This window comes from Dendrobates tinctorius, unplaced genomic scaffold, assembly GCF_039654945.1.
Source record: "Dendrobates tinctorius isolate UK_male_01 unplaced genomic scaffold, ASM3965494v1 ptg000073l, whole genome shotgun sequence".
In the NCBI taxonomy this organism is placed as follows: Eukaryota; Metazoa; Chordata; class Amphibia; order Anura; family Dendrobatidae; genus Dendrobates; species Dendrobates tinctorius.
In genome coordinates, this window is record NW_027361741.1 from 3,216,924 (window position 1) to 3,242,408 (window position 25,485).

General features: G+C 43.4%; 1 protein-coding gene across 2 annotated transcripts in view; it reads left to right on the forward strand.

Moving 5' to 3' along the window:
• RBM19 (RNA binding motif protein 19) overlaps positions 1-25,169 on the forward strand; it is a 68,771-nt gene extending 43,602 nt beyond the window's left edge. The window contains exons 20-25 of one of the 2 annotated variants that reach the window (XM_073582558.1): positions 580-635; positions 4,473-4,589; positions 5,371-5,476; positions 20,603-20,723; positions 23,353-23,480; positions 24,455-25,169. In XM_073582558.1, the coding sequence (XP_073438659.1) occupies positions 580-635; positions 4,473-4,589; positions 5,371-5,476; positions 20,603-20,723; positions 23,353-23,435 (483 nt within the window). In that variant the 3' untranslated portion in view covers positions 23,436-23,480; positions 24,455-25,169. The remainder of the gene's footprint in view (positions 1-579; positions 636-4,472; positions 4,590-5,370; positions 5,477-20,602; positions 20,724-23,352; positions 23,481-24,454) is intronic. The other variant, XM_073582557.1, reaches the window with a different exon arrangement.
• The last annotated feature ends 316 nt before the right edge of the window (positions 25,170-25,485 follow it).

Consider the following 25,485-nt stretch of genomic DNA (forward strand, 5'->3'; position numbering starts at 1 on the left):
CTTGCGACCAATGAAAGCAGAGGATAGAGGGAAAACTCGGTCTGAATGGTGGGCTGTAATGTGTATTGACACAACGCCCACAGCCCAATCAGTCGGGGGAGCGTGCCACTGGCAACAATAGGTATTTACAAAAATACTTTCCACTGTTTAAGGGGCATTATTTATTGTAGTGGACAACCTCTTTAACCCCTTAACAACCGCCCATACGCCTTTTAACGGCGGCAGTTAAGGGTACTCATTCCTCTGCGCCCCTTTTTAGCGGCACTGAGAAATAAGGTTATAGCGCCCTCCAGTTTCGGAAATTCTCTGGTAGCCAAGACCCCGAAGAACATGATTCGGGTCGATTTTACCGACCCCAGTGTTGCGATCACTGGGGGTTGGCGACCTAAAAAAAAGTCTGATTTCCCATTTAATTTCTCTCTCCTCTGATATGATCTAGCACATCAGAGGAGAGAGACATGGGGCATCTCTGTGGGTACATTGCTTCTGATGGCTATGTCAGTTTGATCATGCCAGTGGGGGGGCTTTACTAGTAGCTGATGCCTTGTGAAAAGAGTGCTTCTTGTTTTCTTCCACTAGCACTGTACCATTGACGATCACCAGATAGAAGTGAAGTTGTCAGAACGGGCAGTCAGGTGAGTCTGCGTTTCATTCTTTGGTTTGTAAATTGTTTGGGTCAGTTGTATTCCAGAATAAACCACCTATGAGCAATGCTTTTTTTGCTTTTCATTGGCACATAAAGGATCGACATCTTGTGTAAATGCTTGGAGCACAGCTTCTGATGAAATCTGAAAATATGCCATTTATAATAACTTATGTTGGCACAGGGATGGACAACAGGGCTTAATCTTCACTCTTTTTTTGTGGGTGCGCCTCTTAAAGACAACACTCAGTTAGCATTTCTCCTAACTTATGTACACTTTCAGCTTATCCAGTTGAATGTGTACCATGAAAAAGCAATCGACATTCAATCCACTGTTGAAAAGCCTTGTATCCATCTGCAATGCAGGCTTATAGCAGTGAGTACATTATCGGAGCACTGCTTGAAATGGCAGAAGTAATTACTGTATTTTTCAGACTATAAGACGCACCAAGGTTTGGACAACAGGAAAAAAAATGTTGATATTAAAACTATCCTGTTGATGTAAAGATGTGGAGGGGAAGGGGGTAAGTTTGATGGGGTACGGTTGTGCTCGTTTCACGATACTCTAGGGTAGAAGGGGGGGTAATATACTTCTTCCACTTTGGAATAAATTATTAGGAGGGATGTACCAAAAAAATAAAGGGGATTATATACTGTCCCCTCCCCAACACTGACATAACAAAGTTCCATTACAGTTTACATCTGTTGTCTTGTACCAAAGTTCATAAAGAGCAAAAATACATTTATTGTGGAATTAACTGAGTTCCTGGTGTCTTATATGTGGTATGCCTTTCATTTATGCCATGTAAACTCATTATACACTATTTAGTCGGCTGTACACTTTAGTAGAAGATATTCTAATTTACATACTATAATGGATGCCTATTGCAGATTTTATATTCCTTCTGGTAACGTTTGGTTATCAGTCACCGGTGCGACACCGGTGTGGTTTCATTCACTACTCTGTGTATAGAAAGCAGCAGGTGCAACTGTGCCCCCTGCACTGACTGATAGTCAACTCTAATGCTGAGCTGCTGTCAGTCAGTGCTGGGGGCACAGTTACATCCACTGCTCTCTATACACAAAGCGGTAACTTAACGCTCGCCAGCACCACCTACATGACTGAAACCCAAACGCTGCTGGAGGATTAAGTTAATTTCCTTCCGATAGGGGGTCTAAGTGCGGGCGCCGGGCAGGTTCACAATGCTGTGAACCTGCGGATTATCCCCATATTTGCAGGGTAATAGCGTTTTTTACATAACAGGTTTCCTTTATGCAGTGCTGCACTATGAATTTCTGTGCCCTTCATGACCGCACATGAATGTGGGCGAACAAGGAGGTGTCTGTGGTGTATAGACAAAGCAACAGGTGGTAATGGAGGAGATCAGCTTGTGTCCAAGGGAAGAAGACTCTCCTACTAAGTGTAAATCATTGTGTTATCTACACATGTGGTCAAAATTGTTGGTACCCCTTGTTTGATGACAGAAAAACCCACAATGGTGACAGAAATAACTTTTTAATAATGTAAACAGTTGCAGTTGTCAAATGTGTTGACAGATCACCTTAAATATGATACATGTAGGTTCTGTGAATGATGTATGTTGTGCCATCCTACTGCTAGGTACTGAACCTTACTCAAAAATAGAGCAAAGTAAGGGGGCAGAATGTGATGGCTACATTAGTGAAAGAGATATATTGTACATAAAGTTTACATACCTGCCACTGGTTGTTAGACATCACCCTGTCTGCATGGGGTGAGCTTGGTGAATATCTTAAATGGGTTCTCCAATGAAGCTAAGTTATCAGCTATCTCAGGGTAGGTGATAACTTATAGGCTTTTAGGAAGTCAACCGTAAGACCCGCACAAATTGACAGAACATACTGTACATATAGCTGGAAACTGTTATCCCAGTAATCGCGATTTACATTGTAGCAGCAGTGCACATGCCCAACCGTTCTCCATTCATGGTTATGGTGTTGCTGAGCACTGTTCTTTATTCTTTTTTTTTTACTGCAGCGCCATAGAAAATAAATAGAGCAGTGATTGGGATTTCACACTACCACCCCATTGTAATAAGGATTTGAGTGCCCCATTCTGCTGGTGAACCTGCAGTTGAACCTCCACTGATCTAGGAGTTAGCACCTATTCTATGCATGGGTGATAGGGTTATTTTCACTGAATCCCTTTAAATACTGGAAGTGAATGGGATTAGACCAGTTGTCAAGATTGTCAAAAATGCATGAAATTATCATTGAGAGGATTGGCTGAAGTGGGCTCCTGGGAATAGTTGTGGCCTATTACATGAAAAGCTGTATGACCAGGCGAAACATAGCTGCCCATCAGAAAAGATCATCCGGAGTTGTCACAGAGGCATACTGGCAGGGCTGTGGAGTTGGAGCCCATTTTGGTGGAGTCGGAGTTTGAGTGGGTGTCATAGAAATTGAAGAGTCGGAGTCAGAGGTTTGGCTTACCGACTCCACAGCCCTGCAAATTGGGGCTTATTTTTTTATAGCATACACACGGCCAGATAAATTAATAAAGACACAAGCGGCATCGCAATCATAGGTATTAACTGCTGCATCCAAACTGAGATTGAACGGGGAGGAGGTGCTCAGCCATTTACAGTCAGGTCCATGGATGACTTGGAGACCGCAGAGAGTAATCCACAAAGAAGATCCACATCTTAGACATGCTAGAAAAAGCCATATTGAAGGATTATTTGACGGAAAAAAAAAAGCGCTCATCAATGTAATATTAATGGTTATAGGAAGGGATTGCAGTTATTTATTCCAAAGTGTGTGCAACCAAATATTAAGTTGAGGGTGCCAACAATTGTGTCTGGCCCGTTTTTGGGATTTGTGTGAAATTAGCTCTAATTTGCCTTTTGAGGGTGCCAACAATTGTGTCTGGCCCGTTTTTGGGATTTTTGTGAAATTAGCTCTAATTTGCCTTTTTTTTTTCCTTTGTGGGAAATAATCGTGTATAACAAAACTGTGTAATTGCAATAGAAATACGTCATTTTCTGGAACAAGTTCAGTGGTGCCAACACTGTCATCCATGACTATATACACTAATGAGGCAGGACTAGACCGGCAGGATCTCTCTTCCCCCAGACTAGTTGTGCTTTGGATCTTCTAATCCCAACATCTGGGCATGCTTCACAACCTCCGTACAATACTGTGGACCACGATGCAGGTTGTCAATCACACCCGAGGGCAGTCATTAGAGAATCTGAGGCAGAACTAGTCCAAGGGATTAGATGTGCTTCATTAGCGTATGCGACACTAGAGGCTAAAGGTACTGTCACACTTAGCGATGCACCAGCGATCTCGACCAGTGATATGACGCGGTCAGGATCGCTGGTGCATCGCTGAGTGGTCGCTAGTGAGCTGCCACACAGGCAGATCTCACCAGCGACATCGCAGGGGTTGGGGGTCGCTACTTACCTGTCAGACGAGGCGATCCTGACGTCCTCCCGCCCGCGTCCACGCGTTGCTCGTCTCCACAGTAGGAAGCTCAGCAGGAAGCTGACGACAAGAAACGGTCCAGGACGTTCTCGCGCGATCAGCGATAACCAGCGGGGGAGCGGTCGGAGGTAAGTATCAGACACAGAGATATCGCTAGCAATATCGCTATAACGTCACAAAAACCAGTGACGTTATAGCGATATTGCTAGCGATATCGCTTAGTGTGACAGGCCCTTAAGAATACATTCTCCTTAGATTGTAAGGCACTCAACACCTCAGATCACAGAAATCTACATTTATGTTGCTTTAAAGGCTTTAGACACTAGATAAAGGATAAGCTATTTGCTTTTGTGTTTTGCAGGTCAGTAGTGCCCACTGATCGGAAGAAACAGGTGAATAAAAAGCAGAAGACCTCAAAGATTCTTGTTCGAAACGTTCCCTTCCAGGCTACAGTTAAGGAAGTCCGAGAGCTGTTCAGGTGAATGCTGCTTCTTATAATATTAGATCTTGTCCACCAGGGGGAGCTGTGGTACTGTGTTCCTGTAGTGTGAGCTGAGATTTTCGGTGGAGCCCGGAGGTATGGAGATTCATACATTAGTATGCAGGGTGTACCCTTACCTACATCTTGTCATCTTTTCACACCCGATTCTGACTATCTGTGTATTGTTAGTACTCACTGCCTCTCGTACCTATTGGGATTGAGTGACCTTGTGTCTCATTCATGTCACAATTTGGCATCACTGCAGTGTTCACGCTTGACTATCTTTGTTTTTCTGTGTGTCCTTGGTATGTACCGCAGACACATTGTATGGGCTGATGACTAATTTTTTTATAAAAATCTAAGGGGCTGATAGTATCTTTTGAGGTGTACAGGAGCTTTTATAAGAAGGATGCAGTGAGGTGTCTTGGTCAGTGATTCTTGTAAGAAAGCCATTCCTGCGAGCATTTGATGCATCCTTCATTTGTTTTGTCCTTTTCTGTAACAGATTTATTGTCTGTAGTGGGAACCCTAGGTGACGGAGACCCTGTGACCTGGGGGGACAGAACGATGTCTCGTGCTGGTTGTTTGGAATAGTTGCCTAATGGCATGAGCTTGACAACCATAGGGGAAGCAGTGGTGTTACAACCTCCATCTTGGGTAGAGTCATTGTGTAAAGCAATAAGTCATATAAGTTGTGTTACAAGTTGGCCTCTGGACGCTGTATCTAACGGAGTCAGAGATGATTTTCCTTACTAACTTTCCTCCATGTTGAACGCAGCACTTTTGGTGAACTGAAGACCGTTCGTCTGCCTAGGAAGATGGCTGGCACAGGAGCTCACCGGGGTTTTGGCTTTGTGGACTTTGTAACAAAACAAGATGCCAAGGTGAGAACGAGATGCTTGTAGGGGCCTGCTAGTTTCCACTCTTCTCTATGTACATTCTGTATTAAAGTTCGTCATGCTTTGGCAAGACATTGGTCATCTGAGCCAGACGGTGGCTCATTGATTAGCACCTGGCTTTGGGTCTTGGGTTCAAATCCCATCAAGTGCAACATCTACATAGAGTTTCTATGTTGTTCTTCTGGGTTTCCTCCCACATTTAGATGGTGATCCCCAATGAGGATAGTGATGACGATGTTTGTACAGCTCTGCAGCTCTGCAGCATATGATAGAGCGATAAAATTAATAATTTAATCTGACTGTACACTTTGTCTGTTCTCACATGTCCAAGGTCCACAGTCCGAGTACAGACCTCGATTTCTGGACTGGTCTTGGGTCTTAAGACTTAAAGTCAACACACTATGGCTATGAAGATGTTGAGCTCAGGCTTAGGAGACCCACGGCCGGTCCAGACATTACGATCTATACTTGCACCGTGAACGTTGGACGTGTTTTATTCCATGTTCCTCCTTGTACGGCTGACCCAGGTCATGCACTATTTATTCAGCAGCATCTTCTCGCCTTTTGTGCTGCTCAGTTTCTGAATCCTATCTCATATTGTGCATCACACATTTCTCTCCAGACATGGGGATCCTGTTTTCAGCCCCCTCCTTAAATAGCTGTTTTCACACTGCCTCTTTCCCAATTAGCAAGTGATGCATCTGTGTAAATAAACAGGCAGAGGGGGTGATGTTTTAGATGCTGTTTATGATGATCCTCCAATTATGTCCTCATTTGTACCCTAGCATTCTCAGGTCTGGTAATGTTTAGCTCACACTGTGTCTCAACCCGGTCGTTACGTCTTGGCGGGCTGGTACAGCGCAGCCTCTGGCAGTAGATACAAGCAAACGCAACCTGTGACCCGGGATACACAGATTGCTTTTAGAGATTTACAATATTATGGCTGCATGTCCTTGACCTATATGACATTTTTGCATTGAAGAGATCTCGGTTCTCAACAAAAGCCTTTATCGGTTGCAGCACTATATGGTTTATTCTGTTGCTTGAATTAATTTCTTTGGAGTCCAACTGGTTTAAAAACTCTTTTACTGAGTCCATTATATGGGAGATTTTATGTGACGTATGCTTTATACTAATATGCGTGTTTTATGGTGATTAATAATCTCACTCTTCATAATAAAAATAAGCGAGTTTAAAAAGATTACTGGAAGACAAAATTGAGTACTTAAAGTATGCGTCATCAGGTCAAAAGTGGCTGGCTTTATTTTATTCCAGCTGCTCCATTGAGTATTCTGCTTTTAAAAAAAAAGAAAGAAATTCACCAGTTCTGGAGATATGGGCCTATTTTATTCTGTGCTTTTTTATGGTCTTTACTATGTGGGTGTGGCTGACAGGGTTCCTCAGGGGTGTGTCTTTAAACTGCTTTGAATAATTATACTGAGTCACGCCCCCTTGATAAAGACCATAAAGAGAAGTACTAACTATATAGGTCCAGATTTTTGGCGCCATATGGTGCTTTGTTCTTTTTATTTATTTATTTATTTTTTTAAACAGAATAGTTGTCAGTTCCGCAGGAATAAAATAAGAGCATGAACTGGACACTTTTTTTTTCTCCTGCTGACAGGTCCTCTTTAAACAGTAGCCATTTCCTTCCAGAACTATAAATTAATAAAATAAATAGATAATAGGGCTTTGTATGTAAACTGACATAAACACGGACCATATGGTGCAATATCTGCATGCCTATCTAGTTAGCGGATCTGATTTCTCTCATTCACAACCAGTTGATGCAGTCAACATTAATATTAATAGAGCATTCCAGCAGCTGTAGTAATGTGCCGGACATGGTAACTACTTAGTCAGGATAAGTCCGAACAGATTGTTGTAAGAATGTGTGGCATGTGTGTAGAACCATATTCTAGACCAATATAATTAACATTACAGATTCATTGTTAAGGTATTACATTAGGGGCATGCATACCACTGAATATTTCTTTATTTTTATTCTGGGCCAAAATGCACATGATCATGTGCAAGAGACTTTAGTCACCTGTCAAACCAAACAAACTCACAGACCTGTCCTGCCAAATAAGATTTTCAGTAACTGTTTGCCAAATTTAATATTGATTAATGACTATAAACTAAGATTTTCGGTTTTATGTTGGCTATATACATGCAGACATTTGGTTCCTGTACAGGCAGGGTTATGGAGATTGGGGGTAAATAGTGATCCTTCATAATGATCAAGACATACGCAGATTGGGGGTAAATGGTGATCATCCATAATGATCAAGACATACACAGATTGGAGGTAAATAGTAATCATCCATAACATTCAAGACATACGCAGATTGGGGGTAAATAGTGATCATCCATAACATTCAAGACATACGCAGATTGGGGGTAAATAGTGATCATCCATAACGATCAAGACATATGCAAACTGGGGATAAATAGTGATCATCCATAACGATCAAGACATATGCAGATTGAGGGTAAATAGTGATCATCCATAACATTCAAGACATGCGCAGATTGGGGGTAAATAGTGATCATCCATAATGATCATGACATACGCAGATTGGGGGTAAATAGTGATCATCCATAACGATCAAGACATACGCAGATTGGGGGTAAATGGTGATCATCCATAATGATCAAGACATATGCAGATTGGGGGTAAATAGTGATCATCCATAACGATCAAGACATATGCAAATTGGGGATAAATAGTGATAATCCATAACGATCAAGACATATGCAGTTTGAGGGTAAATAGTGATCATCCATAACATTGAAGACATACGCAGATTGGAGGTAAATAGAGATCATCCATAACATTCAAGACATACACAGATTGGAGGTAAATGGTGATCATCCATAACGATCAAGACATATGCAAACTGGGGATAAATAGTGATCATCCATAACGATCAAGACATATGCAGATTGAGGGTAAATAGTGATCATCCATAACATTCAAGACATGCGCAGATTGGGGGTAAATAGTGATCATCCATAATGATCATGACATACGCAGATTGGGGGTAAATAGTGATCATCCATAACGATCAAGACATACGCAGATTGGGGGTAAATGGTGATCATCCATAACGATCAAGACATATGCAAATTGGGGATAAATAGTGATCATCCATAACGATCAAGACATATGCAGTTTGAGGGTAAATAGTGATCATCCATAACATTCAAGACATATGCAAATTGGGGATAAATAGTGATCATCCATAACGATCAAGACATATGCAGATTGAGGGTAAATAGTGATCATCCATAACATTCAAGACATGCGCAGATTGGGGGTAAATAGTGATCATCCATAATGATCATGACATACGCAGATTGGGGGTAAATAGTGATCATCCATAACGATCAAGACATACGCAGATTGGGGGTAAATGGTGATCATCCATAATGATCAAGACATATGCAGATTGGGGGTAAATAGTGATCATCCATAACGATCAAGACATATGCAAATTGGGGATAAATAGTGATCATCCATAACGATCAAGACATATGCAGTTTGAGGGTAAATAGTGATCATCCATAACATTGAAGACATACGCAGATTGGAGGTAAATAGAGATCATCCATAACAGTCAAGACATACACAGATTGGAGGTAAATGGTGTTCATCCATAACGATCAAGACATAGACAGATTGGGGGTAAATAGTGATTGATCATCCATAACGATCAAGACATATGCAGATTGAGGGTAAATAGTGATCATCCATAACATTCAAGACATGCGCAGATTGGGGGTAAATAGTGATCATCCATAATGATCATGACATACGCACAGGGGTGGATTAAGGGTAGCCAGGGCCCCGGGCTGTTCAGACTCTGTGGGTCATGTGACGGAGTCATCATATACCTGAAACAGATTATTCCACAAAAAGAGTTGCTGAGTGAAACTATAACCTGTCAAACATCCATTGATCTAGTCAATTTACCCTTCAGTTAGGAAGAAAAAAAAATTGCACCAGGTGCCACCCACTTGATCGGATTAACCTGTTCCAATGTGCAAGGCTCCACCCCTCCCCCAATCAGCTGCGCCTCTTCCGAGTACATGGGGGTCCAGTAGCCCAATAAATCAATAAAGGTAAAACAGGTTCCTCTAAATCGCAATCAGGGCCAGTTTTAGGCAAAGTGGGGCCCTAGACAAAGTTTAAAATGGGGCCGCAAATGCTAACATATTGCATATCACACAGAAGCATTTCAGTTGTATTTACATGCGCTGAGTTCAGGCCGCTAAACGAGTGTGATCGACAATACGGAAATTGTTCAACACTTGTTTCCTGGCCTCTTTCCACCGTCTGAGAAAGAATGATGGGGACAGAACGATCACTAATGGATCAATCTGTCCCCATACAGTATCATGTTATCAGCAGCACATCAACAGTTTACACCCCATAGTCCTCCATATAATATAATGTGCTCCATAGTCCTCCATATAGTATAATACACTCCTCAGTCCTCCATATAGTATAATACACTCCTCATAGTCCTCCATATAGTATAATACACTCCCTATAGTCCTCCATATAAAATGTGCGCCATAGTTCTCCATATAGTATAATACACTCCTCATAGTCCTCCATATGTTAAAATACACTGCTCAGTCCTCCATATAGTATAATACACTCCTTATAGTGCTCCATATAGTATAATACACCACCAGTCATCCATGTAGTAGAATTCACTTCCCATAGTTCTTCACATAGTATAATGTATTTCCCATAGTCCTCAATACAGTATAATGCAGCCCACATATAGTATAATGCAGCCACCCCAGAGCATAATACAGCTACCCCACAGAGTATAATGCAGCCCCACCATACAATATAGTGTAACCCCCATAGAATATAATGCAGACCCCCTCTTATAGTGTAATCCAGCCACCCCTTATAGTATAATGCAGCCACCCCACAGAATATAATGTAACCCCCCATAGAATATAATGCAGCTTCCTCATAGAGGTTAATACAGCCCCCCCATAGAATATAATGCAGCCCCTTATATAGTATAATGTAGCCCCTCCATGGAATACAATGTAGCCCTCCTCATATGATGAAGCCCCCCATACAATATAATCTACCCCCCCAGAATATAATGTAGCTCTCTCAGAGTATGATGCAATCACCCCCCATAGAATATAATAAATATAAAACAGCCACCATTAGAATATAATGTAACCCCCAATAGAATATAATACAGCCCACCTCCCAATAGAATATAATGTAGCCCCCCATATTATATAACACAGCCTCCCCCATAGAACATAATGTAACGATCAAGACATACGCAGATTGGGGGTAAATAGTGATCATCCATAATGATCATGACATACGCAGATTGGGGGTAAATAGTGATCATCCATAACGATCAAGACCTACGCAGATTGGGGGTAAATAGTGATCATCCATAGCAATCAAGACATATGCAATATGCAACAGATTTTTTAAATTGTATAACTTGGTGCGGCATCCATAGATCCTTTTTTTTTTTCCTCATGCATTCTACAAATGCTTAAATTTGAGATTTGGGGAATATGAAGCCAGAGTAACACTTTGAACTCTCTGTCCTGTTCTGCAAACCATTCTCACTGGCTGCCTCCACCGGTTTACCTTTTTCTCCCCCCCATGTAAGCACCATACATGCACCTATCCAGCTGCATGATGTAACAGAAAATGGGATTCATCAGTTCAGGCCACCTTCTTACATTCCCCTGTGGTCCAGTTCTGATGCTCAAGGGCGTATTGTAGACAATTTTGGTGGTGACCAGGAGTCACTATAGGCATTCAGACTGGTCTGCGACTATATGCAGCTAGATGAAATGCTCTACATGTATTCTGACACCTCCCTAACATAGCCTGCATTAAATTCTTCAGCAATATGGGCTACAGTAATGCTGTGGGTTCAGACTTATCAGGAGAGCCTTCACACCCATGTGCATCAATGAACTTTGCTTTTCCTTAAACAATTTTTGCCATGTACTTAACACTACATACCAGGAACATTCCACAAGACCGACTATTTTGGGAGATATTCCTACCCAGTTCACTATTCATTACATTTAGGCCCTAGTTAAAGTTAATCAGATTCTGTCATATTGACAATTTTTCTTATATTTCTAACTACACCAATGTATGAAAACTCACTCAAATTTAATAGGTTTATGATATCACAGATACTTAATTTACAAATTTTTGCAGTTGCGTAGGGACCCAACATAGAGCGATAGATTTAATCCCCAAACATATTTCAATTGCTTGGACTGCCTTTGTTAATTAGTACCTGCCATTTTTATTTCATAATTCAATAATACACATGAAATTAAGAAACTTTGCAAAATATCTCATCAGGCAAAGCTATGTCTTTCTCCGCCATGACTTATCATTTATTCTCAAATTATGAGTAAAGTCGTTACTCAGATGAGAGATGACAGTTGGTGCTGGTGAGATTCTATGTAAAGGAAGGAGGAGCTAGAGGCAGAGCTCCACCCACTGGTATACATAGAGCCCCATTGGTAGCAGCTAAAATCTATTTCAATAATGTAAAATCTGTCTTCACTGAATTCAGAATTTTAAAAATGAATGATCAATCCTGGCAGAAAAGGAAGCAGATTTTTCTGATGAGATAAATGCCTTTTCCAATTACTGTTAAAATTACATTATTTGCATATCCTCCAGTTGGCTATTATTTATTTTATTACCTATAACATACTACCTGGCAAGGGAAGAACCAAGGCTGCCGTTCTTAGATTCATCAGGTTAGGATAGTTATAGCACTAAAATAGTCAGAGGAAATTCCGCACTCATGTCAACAATTTATTAGAAAGGTAACCAAGTACTTGGCTTAAAATAGCTATATGAAATAGAAATGGGCAAGGTAACAAATCTGAATCCATCGGGTTCCCTGACTAGTGTGGCCTGCATTGATTAGCGATTGTCTAAGGGTCCCGTCACATTTAGCGATGCACCAGCAATCCCGACCACGATATGACGTGGTCAGGATCGCTGGTGCATCGCTAAATGGTCGCTAGTGAGCTGCCACACAGGCAGATCTCACCAGCGACGTAGCAGCGGTCGGGGGTCGCTACTTACCTGTCAGTCGAGGCGATCCTGACGTCCTCCCGCCCGCGTCTACGCGTCGCTCGTCGCCACAGCAGGAAGCTGACAACGAGAAACGGCCCTGGACGATCTCGCGCGATCAGCGATAGACAGCGGGGGAGCCGGTCAGAGGTAAGTATCACACATAGCGGTATCGCTAGCAATATCGCTGCTGCGTCACAAAATTGGTGACACTTAACCGACATTGCTAGCGATCTCGCTTAGTGTGACGGGGCCTTAAGGTAACGTTCACACATTGTGTTTTTGCGCTTTTATTGTCTCTCTTGCATGTTGACGGTAGTGCCACCCCAAAAAAAAACATGATGCAACTTTCTTAGGTTTTTGCACTAAAAACATAGCAAAATCTGATACTTGTGTTAACAATGTGTGTACATGAGATTTCTGAAATCCCATAGCGTTTGCTGCTACTGTAAAACGCAGCTTGAAATTTGCAAAAAAAAAAAAACAGCAAAAACGCAACATGTGAACATCGCCTAAAACAGTATATGATAAACAACAGGTACCCTCTGTATTTTTGCAAGAAAGAAAATATTTACCGTAATTAGTTATACCTATTTTTATTCGGACTCCCATGACAGCACCACGAGAGAGGGGATCCGCCCTTTAGGAACAGGAAACCTACAGATACAAAAAGGGCGGCACCTCTCCCACGCATCAGTTGGTTTCCTGTTCCTGAAGGGACGGGATCCTACAGAAGACCAGGATCCCAGACCGGCCGGCCGGTACAGGTAGCGGGGGGGTCTCCTACCTCGGCCTGGTGCGGATCCCTGGAAGACGTCACGGTGGCCCAGGATGGGTAGCACGGCGGTGGCGTAGTCAGCAGGGAGCGGCGTCCGGAGGATGTCCGACTCCAGAATAAAGGCGGCCGCCGCCGGTGAGTATATTCCCCCCCGGGGGCCCCCGGATCCGGCGGCGGTAGTGCGGTGGCCGGCGCGCTGCGGGGGGGCTGCGACCGGGGAGCGCGGTATTCCGAAGCTCCCGGGCGTCCCGCGTGACTTCCGGTCAGGCGGGGTCGCGGTGACGTCAGGGGGCGGCCGGAGGAGGTGCTTCCGGGTCGGCGGCGCCACTGCGCATGCGCGAGAAAAACAAGATGGCGGCGCCCATCGCAAACGCCGATGAGCGTCGGCTCTCCGACCGGGTGCGGCGCCAGCTGGGGAAGGGAGCCCGGTTGGGGGGGAGGGGCGCGGCATGCATACTGCTGTCCGGAGGAGGGGTATAAAGGCAGGACCCTGGTAGGGTGCCTTGCCTTGGCCACATTACTGCGAGCAGTAATGGAGAGCGAGCAGCAGCGGCGGCAACAGCAGCAACGACGGCAGCAGCGACAAACATCCCTGCCGCCCCTGGATGACCTTCGGCAGGTCAAGCAGAAAAAGAAAGAGTCACGTGGCAGCGAACGTGCGGGACGAAGTGATCAGTCCAGCCATAAAAGCTCCTCTAAGCAGACAGGAGCATCGTCTGAGAAGAACCCCCCTCATCCTCCGGTACTTGATTGTGGCACTGGTAAGTGATCTTCGTGAAAGTTCACTCAGTGACGAGGCCCCCCCCTTCTGTGCTTTATTCTAGGGGAAGAAGGCTTCAAGTAAGGCTAAACACAGGGAATGCGCACTCTGTGCATGCCCATTACCGGACTCATGCCCTAAAAGATTGTGCCCCCCCTGTATTCAGCAGACAGTGGCGGAAGAGTCGCCCGCAGTAGCGGCGAGTTTGAGAGACATTGTTAGGGCGGAAATGAATGAAACCCTAAAGTCACTGTCCCAGCGGGAAACTATAAAGGGCGGGGTCCCGGTGGAGTCCGATTCCTCGGCAGAATGGAGGAGAAGTAGAGACTCCCAGGCTTCATCTCCCTCGTCCTCCTCAGGAGAAGAGGACTCTGGGCGGTTTTGTCTGCCTCTTGACCGGGTAGACAAGCTGGTCAAAGCAGTCAGAGGGACAATGGAAGTAGAGGAGCCTAAGCCCCAATTATCCATGCAGGATGTCATGTTCAGGGGGCTGGAGCAGAGGAAGCATAGAGTCTTCCCGTTAAATCAGAAGATCCAAGATCTAATCCACAGAGAGTGGAAAAAACCGGATAAAAGAGGGTCGCTACCACCAGCCCTCAAACGCAGATATCCCTTCGATGATCCGGCAGTAAATACTTGGGACAAGGCCCCCAAATTAGATGCGGCCATTGCAAAGGCATCGAAAAGATCCTCGCTGCCCTTTGAGGACATGGGATCCCTTAAAGATCCCATAGACAGGAAGGCAGACACCTTCCTTAAGAATACTTGGGAGATGGCAGCCGGTTCCTTAAGACCAGCAGTGGCGTCAACATGCACAGCCAGGTCCATGATGGTCTGGTTGGACCAGTTGGAGTCACAATTAAAACAGGGTACGTCAAGACAAACAATTCTTGGGGCCCTACCAACAATCCAAGAGGGAGCAGCCTTCCTTGCAGATGCCTCGGCGGATGCAGTAAGAATGGCAGCCAGAGCAGCAGGTCTCTCTAATGCGGCTCGTAGAGCCCTGTGGCTAAAGTGCTGGCAGGGAGACATTCAAACCAGGGCGAAGCTTTGTACTATTCCGTGTGAGGGGGAATATTTGTTCGGCGCAGTCCTGGACGAACTGCTTGAGAAGGCTGGGGACGACAAGAAAAAATTTCCAAATCTCTGGCCTACATCCTACCGACGCCCATTTGGTAGAAGGAGATTCCGTCTGGGGAGAAGGCGCAATTCTTCGCCTACTAGAGACCGTCCCAGATGGGAAGATAGAAGGAGAAAGAGGTACGGGCTACATGTTTGGACGCTCGTCTAGAGATCAAAAGAGACAAGATCAATGACTAGCAATTCCCGTGGGAGGTAGACTATCACCCTTTCTTCCGGCATGGTCACAGATTACAAATAGTGTCTGGGTGCGTAATGTAATATCCACCGGGCTTAGATTGGAGTTTACCCAGGTCCCGCGGGATACCTTTAAATCTACTCCGTTAAGATCTTCACCCCTCGAACAAACAGCTTTAGAAGCGGAGGTCTTGAGCCTATGCCAGAAAAACGTCCTGATAGAGGTTCCAGAAGCTGAGAGAGGAAGAGGGTTCTACTCTCCCTTATTCCTGATCCAAAAACCCGATAAGACATTTAGAACGATCATTAACTTACGTTTCCTTAATAAGTTTTTGGTAAACCGTACTTTTAAGATGGAGTCCATCAATACGACAATAAAAATATTGTTTAAAGGGTGTTTTATGGCAGTCATAGATTTGAAAGATGCGTACTATCATGTACCTATCCATGCAGACTTCCAGCAGTTCCTGAGGGTGGCGGTTTCAATAAACGGCACAGTCCGTCATTATCAATATAGAGCCCTTCCCTTTGGTCTCTCAGCAGCGCCCCGGGTATTTACAAAGATAGTGGCCGAAGTGATGGCGCATTTACGGGAAGTGTACATCCTGATTGTTCCATATTTGGATGATTTTTTAATTGTGGGAAAATCAGTGGGCCATTGTACATACCAGATAGAAAGAGCTAAGTCCAGGTTAGGAAACCTCGGATGGATATTAAACTACGAGAAATCCCGACTCCAGCCCTCAAAAATACAAAAGTTTCTAGGCTTACAATTAAATTCAGAAACTCAGCAGTGTCTGTTGCCATTGGATAAAATGCAAAAGATACAGCAGCAGGTTCTTCGGGCGGTTGATAATCCTTCTATGACCCTTAGACAGGCCATGTCCCTGTTGGGATCTCTAACCTCATGCATCCCAGCAGTTAGGTGGGCACAATTCCATACTAGAGCCCTTCAGAAGGATGTCCTATTTAATAGCAGGGCCTTAAGACACTCCTTACAAGGTCATCTGTTGCTAAGCCCCTCGACTGTCACATCGCTTAGATGGTGGCTCGATGATAAAAACCTAGCCTCAGGGGTGCCCTGGATAACGCAGATAACCCGTGTTATAACCACAGACGCTAGTCCCTTCGGTTGGGGGGCCCATATGGGGGACATAGTAGTACAGGGACAGTGGGATTCGGATACGGAGATCTCATCCAACCAAAGAGAGCTACTGGCGATAGAGCAGGCAGTCAAAAAACTCATTATGTACCTACAGGGCCATCACGTGAGGATACTCTCGGACAACCAGGTAGCGGTAGCATATATCAACCACCAAGGTGGAACCCGCTCCGACGCCCTGATGCGGACAACAGAACGTCTCCTTCAAATAGCAGAGGAAAGTTTTCTATCTTTGACGGCGCTCCACATCAGAGTAAAGGACAACGTAAAGGCAGACTTCCTAAGCCGCAAGACTCTAAAGCAAGGAGAATGGGCTTTGAACAGGGATATTTACCACCAAATTGTCCGCAGATGGGGTCGGCCAGAGGTAGACCTCTTTGCCACCAGAGAAAACAGGAAAGAAAAATCATTCTGCTCTCTGAATCCCAGGGAAAATCCACTGGCAGTGGATGCCCTCCTGATAAGATGGAACTTTTCTCTGGCATACGCCTTCCCGCCATTAAATCTTCTACCTCTGGTAGTAAGGAAGATCAGGGAAGATCGGGCAAGAGTTATATTAATTGCCCCCTTTTGGCCCAGGAGGACCTGGTTCGCGTGGTTGAGGAACATGTCTGTATGCGATCCCTGGGTGCTGCCGAACCTTCCAGATCTCCTCTACCAGGGGCCAGTCAGCCATCCACAAGTAGCGAGACTCCATTTGACGGCGTGGTCTTTGAAAGGTCACTGTTAGAGGATAGAGGGTTCTCCAAGAAGTTAATTGATACCCTCCTAAAAAGCAGGAAGTTGACTACCACTAACATTTATGCTAGGACCTGGAAGCGATTCCTGTCCACCTTTCAGTTTGACGCCAGAGACGGAATTCCCACGAAACATATTCTGGAATTTCTCCAGAAGGGTCTCGAATTGGGTCTCTCCACAAGTACATTAAAAGTACAAGTTTCAGCCTTAGGGGCCTTGTTTGCACGTGATATTGCCAATAACTATTGGGTAGCAAGGTTCATCAAAGCAGCGGCTAGATCGAGACCCATACACAAAGACAGATGTGTACCTTGGGACTTAAATTTAGTCCTTACGGCCTTGACAGAAAAACCATTTGAACCTCTGGATTCGGCCTCATTAAAGATTATATCTCTTAAGGCAGCTTTTCTAGTGGCGATAACATCCGCACGTAGAGTGAGCGACATACAGGCACTTTCCAGATTGCCCCCTTACACAGAGTTCTTACAGGATAGAGTAATCCTAAGGCCAGATCCAGCATACCTTCCCAAGGTAGCAACACAATTTCACAGGACACAAGAGATAGTTCTGCCTTCCTTCCTCCCTAATCCGACCAACCCTAAGGAGCAAAAACTTCAGGCATTAGATATTAGGAGATGCTTACTTAAATATTTAGCAGCCACGGATCCTTGGAAGAAGGAGAATGCATTATTCCTATCCTTCCAAGGTCCCAGGAAAGGTTGTAGGGTATCAAAACGCACATTAGCAAGGTGGATTAGGGAGGCTATCTCTCTTGCCTACACAGCAGGTGGAGGTCCGGCTCAGCAGAACCTGAGGGCGCATTCCACTCGTGCCATGGCATCATCTTGGGCAGAAAGATCTGGAGTGTCAATTGATCAGATATGTAAGGCGGCCACCTGGTCATCTCCTTCCACCTTTTTTAACCACTATCGATTAGATATGGGTGCCTCTTCAGATCTCACCTTCGGGCTAAGGGTGCTGCAGGCTGTAGTCCCTCCCTAAATTAGTTTACATCTCTGTAATTCTCTCGTGGTGCTGTCATGGGAGTCCGAATAAAGTATTAAGTTACGTACCGGTAACGGTATTTTTCGGAAGCCCATGACAGCACCCTTAGTTCCCTCCCTTGTTCACATATAGGGGTGCACTCCTTTAGAAGATTGTCCACAATTTACGGTATGTGGGAGATGGTGTAAAAAAAAAAGGAAAATGTTTCTGCTATATAGGGTAGATAGGTTGTATATATTATATGTTGTGTACTAACCATGGTAGCCTCTCAAGCTCTGTAAACCAACTGATGTGTGGGAGAGGTGCCGCCCTTTTTGTATCTGTAGGTTTCCTGTCCCTAAAGGGCGGATCCCCTCTCTCGTGGTGCTGTCATGGGCTTCCGAAAAATACCGTTACCGGTACGTAACTTAATACTTTCAAGTGGGTTTTCAGTTTTGGTAAACCCTTTTCCCCAGCTATAGTTTGTTTGTTTTTTTTTAAAAAAAAAAATCTGTCCTTCCCTAATTCTCCCCGGGCCCATCGCTGAGTCTCTTCCACTGGTCCCTCAACCGGGCTGCACCCAAGAACTGAGCTCAGTGGCTCTGCCCGAGCTATCTGCACCTGCTGCTTGGAGCCTCTGAGCTCACTGATTGACTGCAACGCTGTCGATGCCATGTCAGCGCTGCAGACAATAACAGACATCAGAGACAGCATGAGAGAGGGCGAAAGTAGCAAGATTTAATTTTTCTAAACCAACTGTTACTTGGTTTTGATAAACACCTTTAAATGAATAGTCACAAGAAACTAAAAATCTAGTCTACGTGTACAACTGTTGCACTAGTTCTGATGTCTCTGAATCTGTACTCCATGAGAGTTTACATATAACGATGGCTTCCCCTCACCTCTTCATAACTTCATTCTAGTCTAGTGCAAGGCAATCTTTTGAGACCCACATGGGCCAGTGCTGGTGTCATCAGTGTTTTCCATCAGTGTGTCCGTTTTTACCCATCAGTGTTTTTCCGGTCTGGATGAAGAAGAAATGATCTGAAGGGTTATTTGTAAATGAAAAGTCATATGATTTTCTAATAGGGATTTGCGTTTTGGTTATATGTTTGCTGGCATTGAAAGAGGACATCTACTCTGGCAACAAACCCCCCACATATCCATTCCTAGTTCGGCTGAGAAGTGGATACCATTGTTCTATCTAAAATCAAAGAAGAATTTTAACGCCTATTGGTCACCATATTTCACAATAAACATTTTTGTTCCCTAATACATTGGAAACCTTTATCTAGTGTATTGTAAAAGTGTTTAAATGCTACACCATCTTCTCCCGTTCCCAGCACCGCTCCAGACCCCTGCTGAACCCCATGACTGCAGGGCAGTGTACCTGTCTCAGAGCATCTTCTCCGTGGACCACATAGTTGCTTTCCCAATGTAAACCTATGAGGTTCCCATCAAGGCTGTTGCCGACTTAGAGTGAGAGAGTGGTTTATGGTCCACACAGAAGACAATCTGTGTGCCGGCTAGTCTGAATTGTGGTTATGTGGTTAGGAACAGCAGTGGGAAGAGGAGATGACCGCAAATGGTAATATTGTGACTATATTAACACTTCACAACATATTTTTTGGTAAAAGATTAAAGAATACACATTTTGGGGGGAATTCCTCTTACACTTGATAAGACTGGTGTACTTACTTTGAAAATCCTTGCAAAATGGCTGGCTCCTATATGTGTGGATATGTTTGTTCTTTTAAATGTAAGCCTCTCAGCAACTCGATGTGTTGTCTCCTATAATAATTTAAATTCATATATTATTATCAAGATCATAGAGCCATGTGTTTTCAAAGTAAGTACACCAGCATCATGGGGTATAAGCTTTAACAATGTATACAGTTTTCAGTGTGAAATCCGGTGACAGATCCAGTTTGTGCCACCGGAGCCACTTTTATATGAACCTTGTGGCTTATTTTGTGTGTGTGGTGGGGAGTTGAGGGAAGAAGAATGCAGTAGAGAGGAAGGTTCCTAATATTTGGAAATTTCTCATATTGACCTCTGGTATTTCCTACCAGGTAACTTGTTGCCAAGGAACTTGGCCATTGATGTTTTAAGAGTCTTCATTAATGTTTTCATGTTTTGAGAAGTTTTTTTAGCACGCCTATGCGAAGCTTTCTATTGATAGACTTTTATGTTGGCATAATAGAATAATTTTTCTCCAGTTTTTACTCATGTTGGATTATTTTTCTTCACAGAGAGCATTCAATGCTCTGTGTCACAGTACCCATCTGTATGGGCGTAGGCTGGTCCTGGAGTGGGCAGACACAGAGGAAAGCGTGGAGGCTCTGAGGAGGAAAACGGCTGAGCAATATCACGGTGAGTAGTCGGTGTTGGGTTCATTTGGGTGTAGTTTCTCCAGTATCTGCCGTCATGCAGCCAATGTGTACATGGCCACGTTCTCACATAGGCAATCTATGTCATCAGAAGATGTACCGTTTCACTCCGGATTTTATTTTACATGTATGTTTTTAACTATTTTTGGCAATGTTGTTTTTTTTTTCTTTTTAATATAACAACCTTTATTAGTCCCTGGGGCTTTTCTAGACTCGTACTCCCAAATGCACATGTATATTCGCAGCAAAAGACTGGTTTAGACCCTATCTTGTGTATTGAATCAGTGTGTTCAAAGGTCATTGGGAGAGGAGGTGAGCTGTGACATCCACTATTGTGAATGGTGGTGGATCCTGTGTTATCAGCTGTGTATAGAGGTGTTACCTGCCATTGTAATCCGGAAAGCGGAGTGACAGCAGATGACAGTTTGTGTCCCATCATGCCCTGGGGTTTTCAAATGAATCGTCAGAGGAAGTGGGTAATATAAACAGAACCCTAAGGTGCAGGACGGAGTGAATGGTTGGGAATTTTACTATGACTTAAAATTTCAAAAGTTATTAGTTTTTACAGATTTATTAATTGAAATGTACTTTTGGGTTTCAGACTAACCCTTTAATCACACCACAGTTTCACACACCGCAGACAGCATGTAGGATTGTGTCCCGGTTTGCCTTTTTTTGTGGGATGCCTATCCCGTACCCTGGACATTCAAAATGTATGCGCAGACGCCCTTTCTTACACACCCGATGAAGCGTAACATACCTGAAACGTTGCACCACTTATTTTCTGTACCTACTGAGGTGTGATTAATGGATATGAGATATAAATCCTACTTACAATATTTCTACATGCCTCTTGGTGTGCAGTTCTATCTCCCTCCTGTGATAATGAGACTGCTGAAAAATCTTCTGCAAAGTGTAGGCTGTATGAGTCTAATATTCTTTAGAAGCCAGTATGAAGATTGCAAGATTTATTTATTTTTTTTAAACAATGTGGTATCAAAAATAAAATAAAAAATCCAAGAAAAAATGCTGTTAACATAAGAAACTGATTTAAGTTATTTTCTTAAGACCCATTCCTTTTCCTTAAATGATTGCTTGTTAATGGCAAACCTTATGGTTATTAATACTCCATTTACATTCATCTTCCACAAACTCATTTGAAAGCGGCAGCAGCTTACTTAATGGTTTGGAGTTTGGGACACAGCGCAGGTGCCACGGGGGCATTTACATGGGAGATTTATCCTACGGGGGCATTTACAAGAGCCTTTTTTTACCATATGGGGTGACACATATTGCAATCATAAGATTCACCTATATACAGGCCATGAGGAATATACTTATTAAAGAATCATTGTGCACAGGATGCCTTCTCCCCTAGTTTATGGTGTCTAGAAATATTCTACAAGTGCTGACCCAGTAGATCAACTTTGTCAGTCTCACTGGCCTTTTATTACTTTAATTACTCACAAATATGGTCATAAATGGCACTTCCCATGCAATATAATTTATACCACCAACTCCTCAGACTAGGTCTACAAAGGCTGCGTACTGAAGAGATCCATTGACATCATTTTTATTGACACAAGTTATTTATAAAAAACATTTAAAAAAAAGCAGAATATCCAATAAGGGACGTTAGTGTAGCCAGAAAAACAAACAATATATACACTCCAAGTGGAAATAATAATTTAATATACAAATATGTCTAAGGGGTAAAGAAGAATTCCAGTCCTGTGCCCCCCCTTGTCTTCAATGACATATTATGAATGAGGGGTATCATATATGTAAAATCAAGTACCTAAGAAGAGGAGTTCAGTGGATACAGGAATTACATAAATAAGCATCCAACAAAGGGGATATATAATCCACACTTAGCCCTACGTATATGTTACATATGAACTATAGGACCATTTTTGGGATGAGTCAAAGTAAGACTAGATACTTACAATCAATATTGGGCCTACAGAATAGTTCCTTCTTTAGAATCTTAAGAATTTTTAATACTATTCTTATCAACGGACAGATCAGTTCTGTTCTTCTTCTTCTATCTTTGCCCCTTGTCGCCTGCACATTGCCCCCCGTTCTCCTGTCACCTCCTTACATTTGCACACTTTCCTATCGCTCTCACTTTTCCTAACTTCCTAATTCTTGCAGTGCTTCTCTCCCCCGCCTTCCTCTTCTGTCAGCAACTGTGTCTCGTTGCAGGTTAATTAGTATTGACTAGTTTTCTGCATTCTGTAAACATGTCAGTCAGTGGGGCCTCCCTCTCCATCCTCAAAGGAGGGAACTTCCCTGGAGAAGCCGGCAGGGCAACAGTGAGAAATAATGCCGGGGATTTGGGGAATATAGCTGTGCCACTCATGCCGGCAGTCACCCTTCAGTGCATGAGATGCTTAAGCACGTCTTTTGGCTGTGGAGGGGGCTTCGTCATGCGGACATGTGCGTGTATAATGCATATATAAGTCGCACTGACCTTACAATGGTTTTGTCATGGAAAGCTGTTCTCGAATGCTCGCACTGACCACAATCTCCCATATACATAAGCGTCTTCTCTGAAAACCTTAAGTTGATCAGTCTCTCAACTTGTTTGATTTTTCATTTCCCTCATACAGGTTTGCCGAAAAAGAAGAAGAAATCCTCTGCCCTGATGGAGGATTTTCTGGGGATCTTAGAGCCAGATGATGTGGATGAGTAAGATGTAAGGCTTATGGTTTTCCTGACAGCATCTTAATGCATCGCGGTGAGGGAGATGCTGCGTCCACTTCCTCCTACATTCTCTCTCCCACACATAAAAACAAAACGCCAGCCTGTAAATACGACATGCCGCGGTGCCACGGTCTGTCGCATGAGTATACAATATATCTGTACAAGACAAATCCAGCTGATTTGTTCCTGTGCGGCTTTTTGCTTTCATTTTCTCTTTTTTATATTGCGCTAGTTCTGTATGGCGTTCGTGTGTATATTTGTATGCAAATGCCTACATCTTTATACCTTTATGCATGCCCATGGCGACAGGTGGTATGCGCACATAGGGCAGGTAGCTAGGAAAACCTGGTTGAGCTACAGCTTTCTGCTTGGGCAGATGAAATGGGACGATGCCCCCCTCTTCCTCCCCTTGGGCACCATGTGATTGACACTTACAAATGACCCAGCTGAGCGCGCAGCGCTGTGACCGAGCCGCTCCTCCCAGACTGCCAGCGTTTTGTCATCTCATTACCAGCCGTCCCCTGATTCCACTCAGCCGAGAGAACCTTTAATACCAGCAATCTCAGTGTAACACAGTGGCCAGATGGGCTCCGCTCCCCCTTCTCACCAAGTGCAGCCTCCCTCCTCTGGATACCCATTCTAGCCATCGTTTGTATTTGCTCGCTCTCGTTTCTCAGCATCTCCTCCCCCTCTCCTTACATGCAGTTCTTTTCTAGCATGCACTGCATTTGTACATTTTCTGTCTTCCTTCTCCAGCTAATTATTCTCCTTTTCTCTCTTTCATGCACATTTGCCCCTACCCCTAATTGGACTTGTTCTAATATTTCAATGTATGTAGAATGCCATTTTCTGGACGCATTCACAATGTCTTGTCACATACCAGCATACTGCGTGTTTCGCCCAGCGCTCTGCTCTCATGTGTGCCAACTACTCATTTTCATCACTTTTATTTTCTTTATATAAGATTACCTGTTTACTCTTTTTTTTTTGTTTTTCCCCCACACATAGGATTCCTCGTACTTGATGTCATTGTTATGACATCTCTGGGGTGACCGCGACCCCAATCCAAAGCCTTTATTGGACACTGATGCAATTGTCTGACTTGCGGATCTCTGCATTGTACAGTTTGACTTTTAATACACGGAGCCATTTTATACCAGAAAACTGTTACCTGCGACTTGCCATCAATGGACTCTTTGTGCAGTGTTTTAAAGATGAAAAACCTTAAAGCGATATCAGGAGAGCAGTAATGGCGGCTGGCAACATTTGTTCTGTTAAAGGGATAAGTATGTCCCAAGATGGATAACAAGGGTGAGCTGTAGCACTTCCAGTGCATTATGGGACTTGACAGCTCTCTAAAGGAAGTTCTCCCTGCTACACACAGAGAGGCATGTGTCCAATAAATCATATTTAAACCATGAAACGTAGGCCCAGGGGGGCTGTTAGGGAGGCCCGCTTGTTTAATTAAAAGTCCCGTTTTCCATATTTATGGTTCTTGGTCCTTTTAAATATTAACAGCTTGAGAAAAAAAAGATCTTTAAATGTAAAAGATCCAGTGAAAATGTAGAACCATAGAAATACAGGTGATTAATAAAACCATGTGAGGTGGCACAAGTGATCATATTGGGATATAGAGTAAACAATATTTGTAATAGGACAAAGTATCATCATAATCATGTTTGACTGTAGAGATACAGTATATAAACCATATGTGTGTATTTTATGTGTCATAGTGTGTGTGTATTTTGTGTGTGTGCATATGTTTGTGTGTATGTGTATATATATATATATATATATATATATATATAATATATAATGTGTGTGTGCGTGTATAATGTGCATTTCTGTGTGTGTATAATATATATATGCGTGTGTGTGCATATATAATGTGTATGTATAGATACACAGACACACACACACACACGATATACATATACACACACGTATATACTCAACTAGCTATGATGCAGTGTTTTATTACTAGGAAAAAAATCATCCTACCAGCAAAGTACATGTAGGTACTAGTGTTCGGGCTGTAC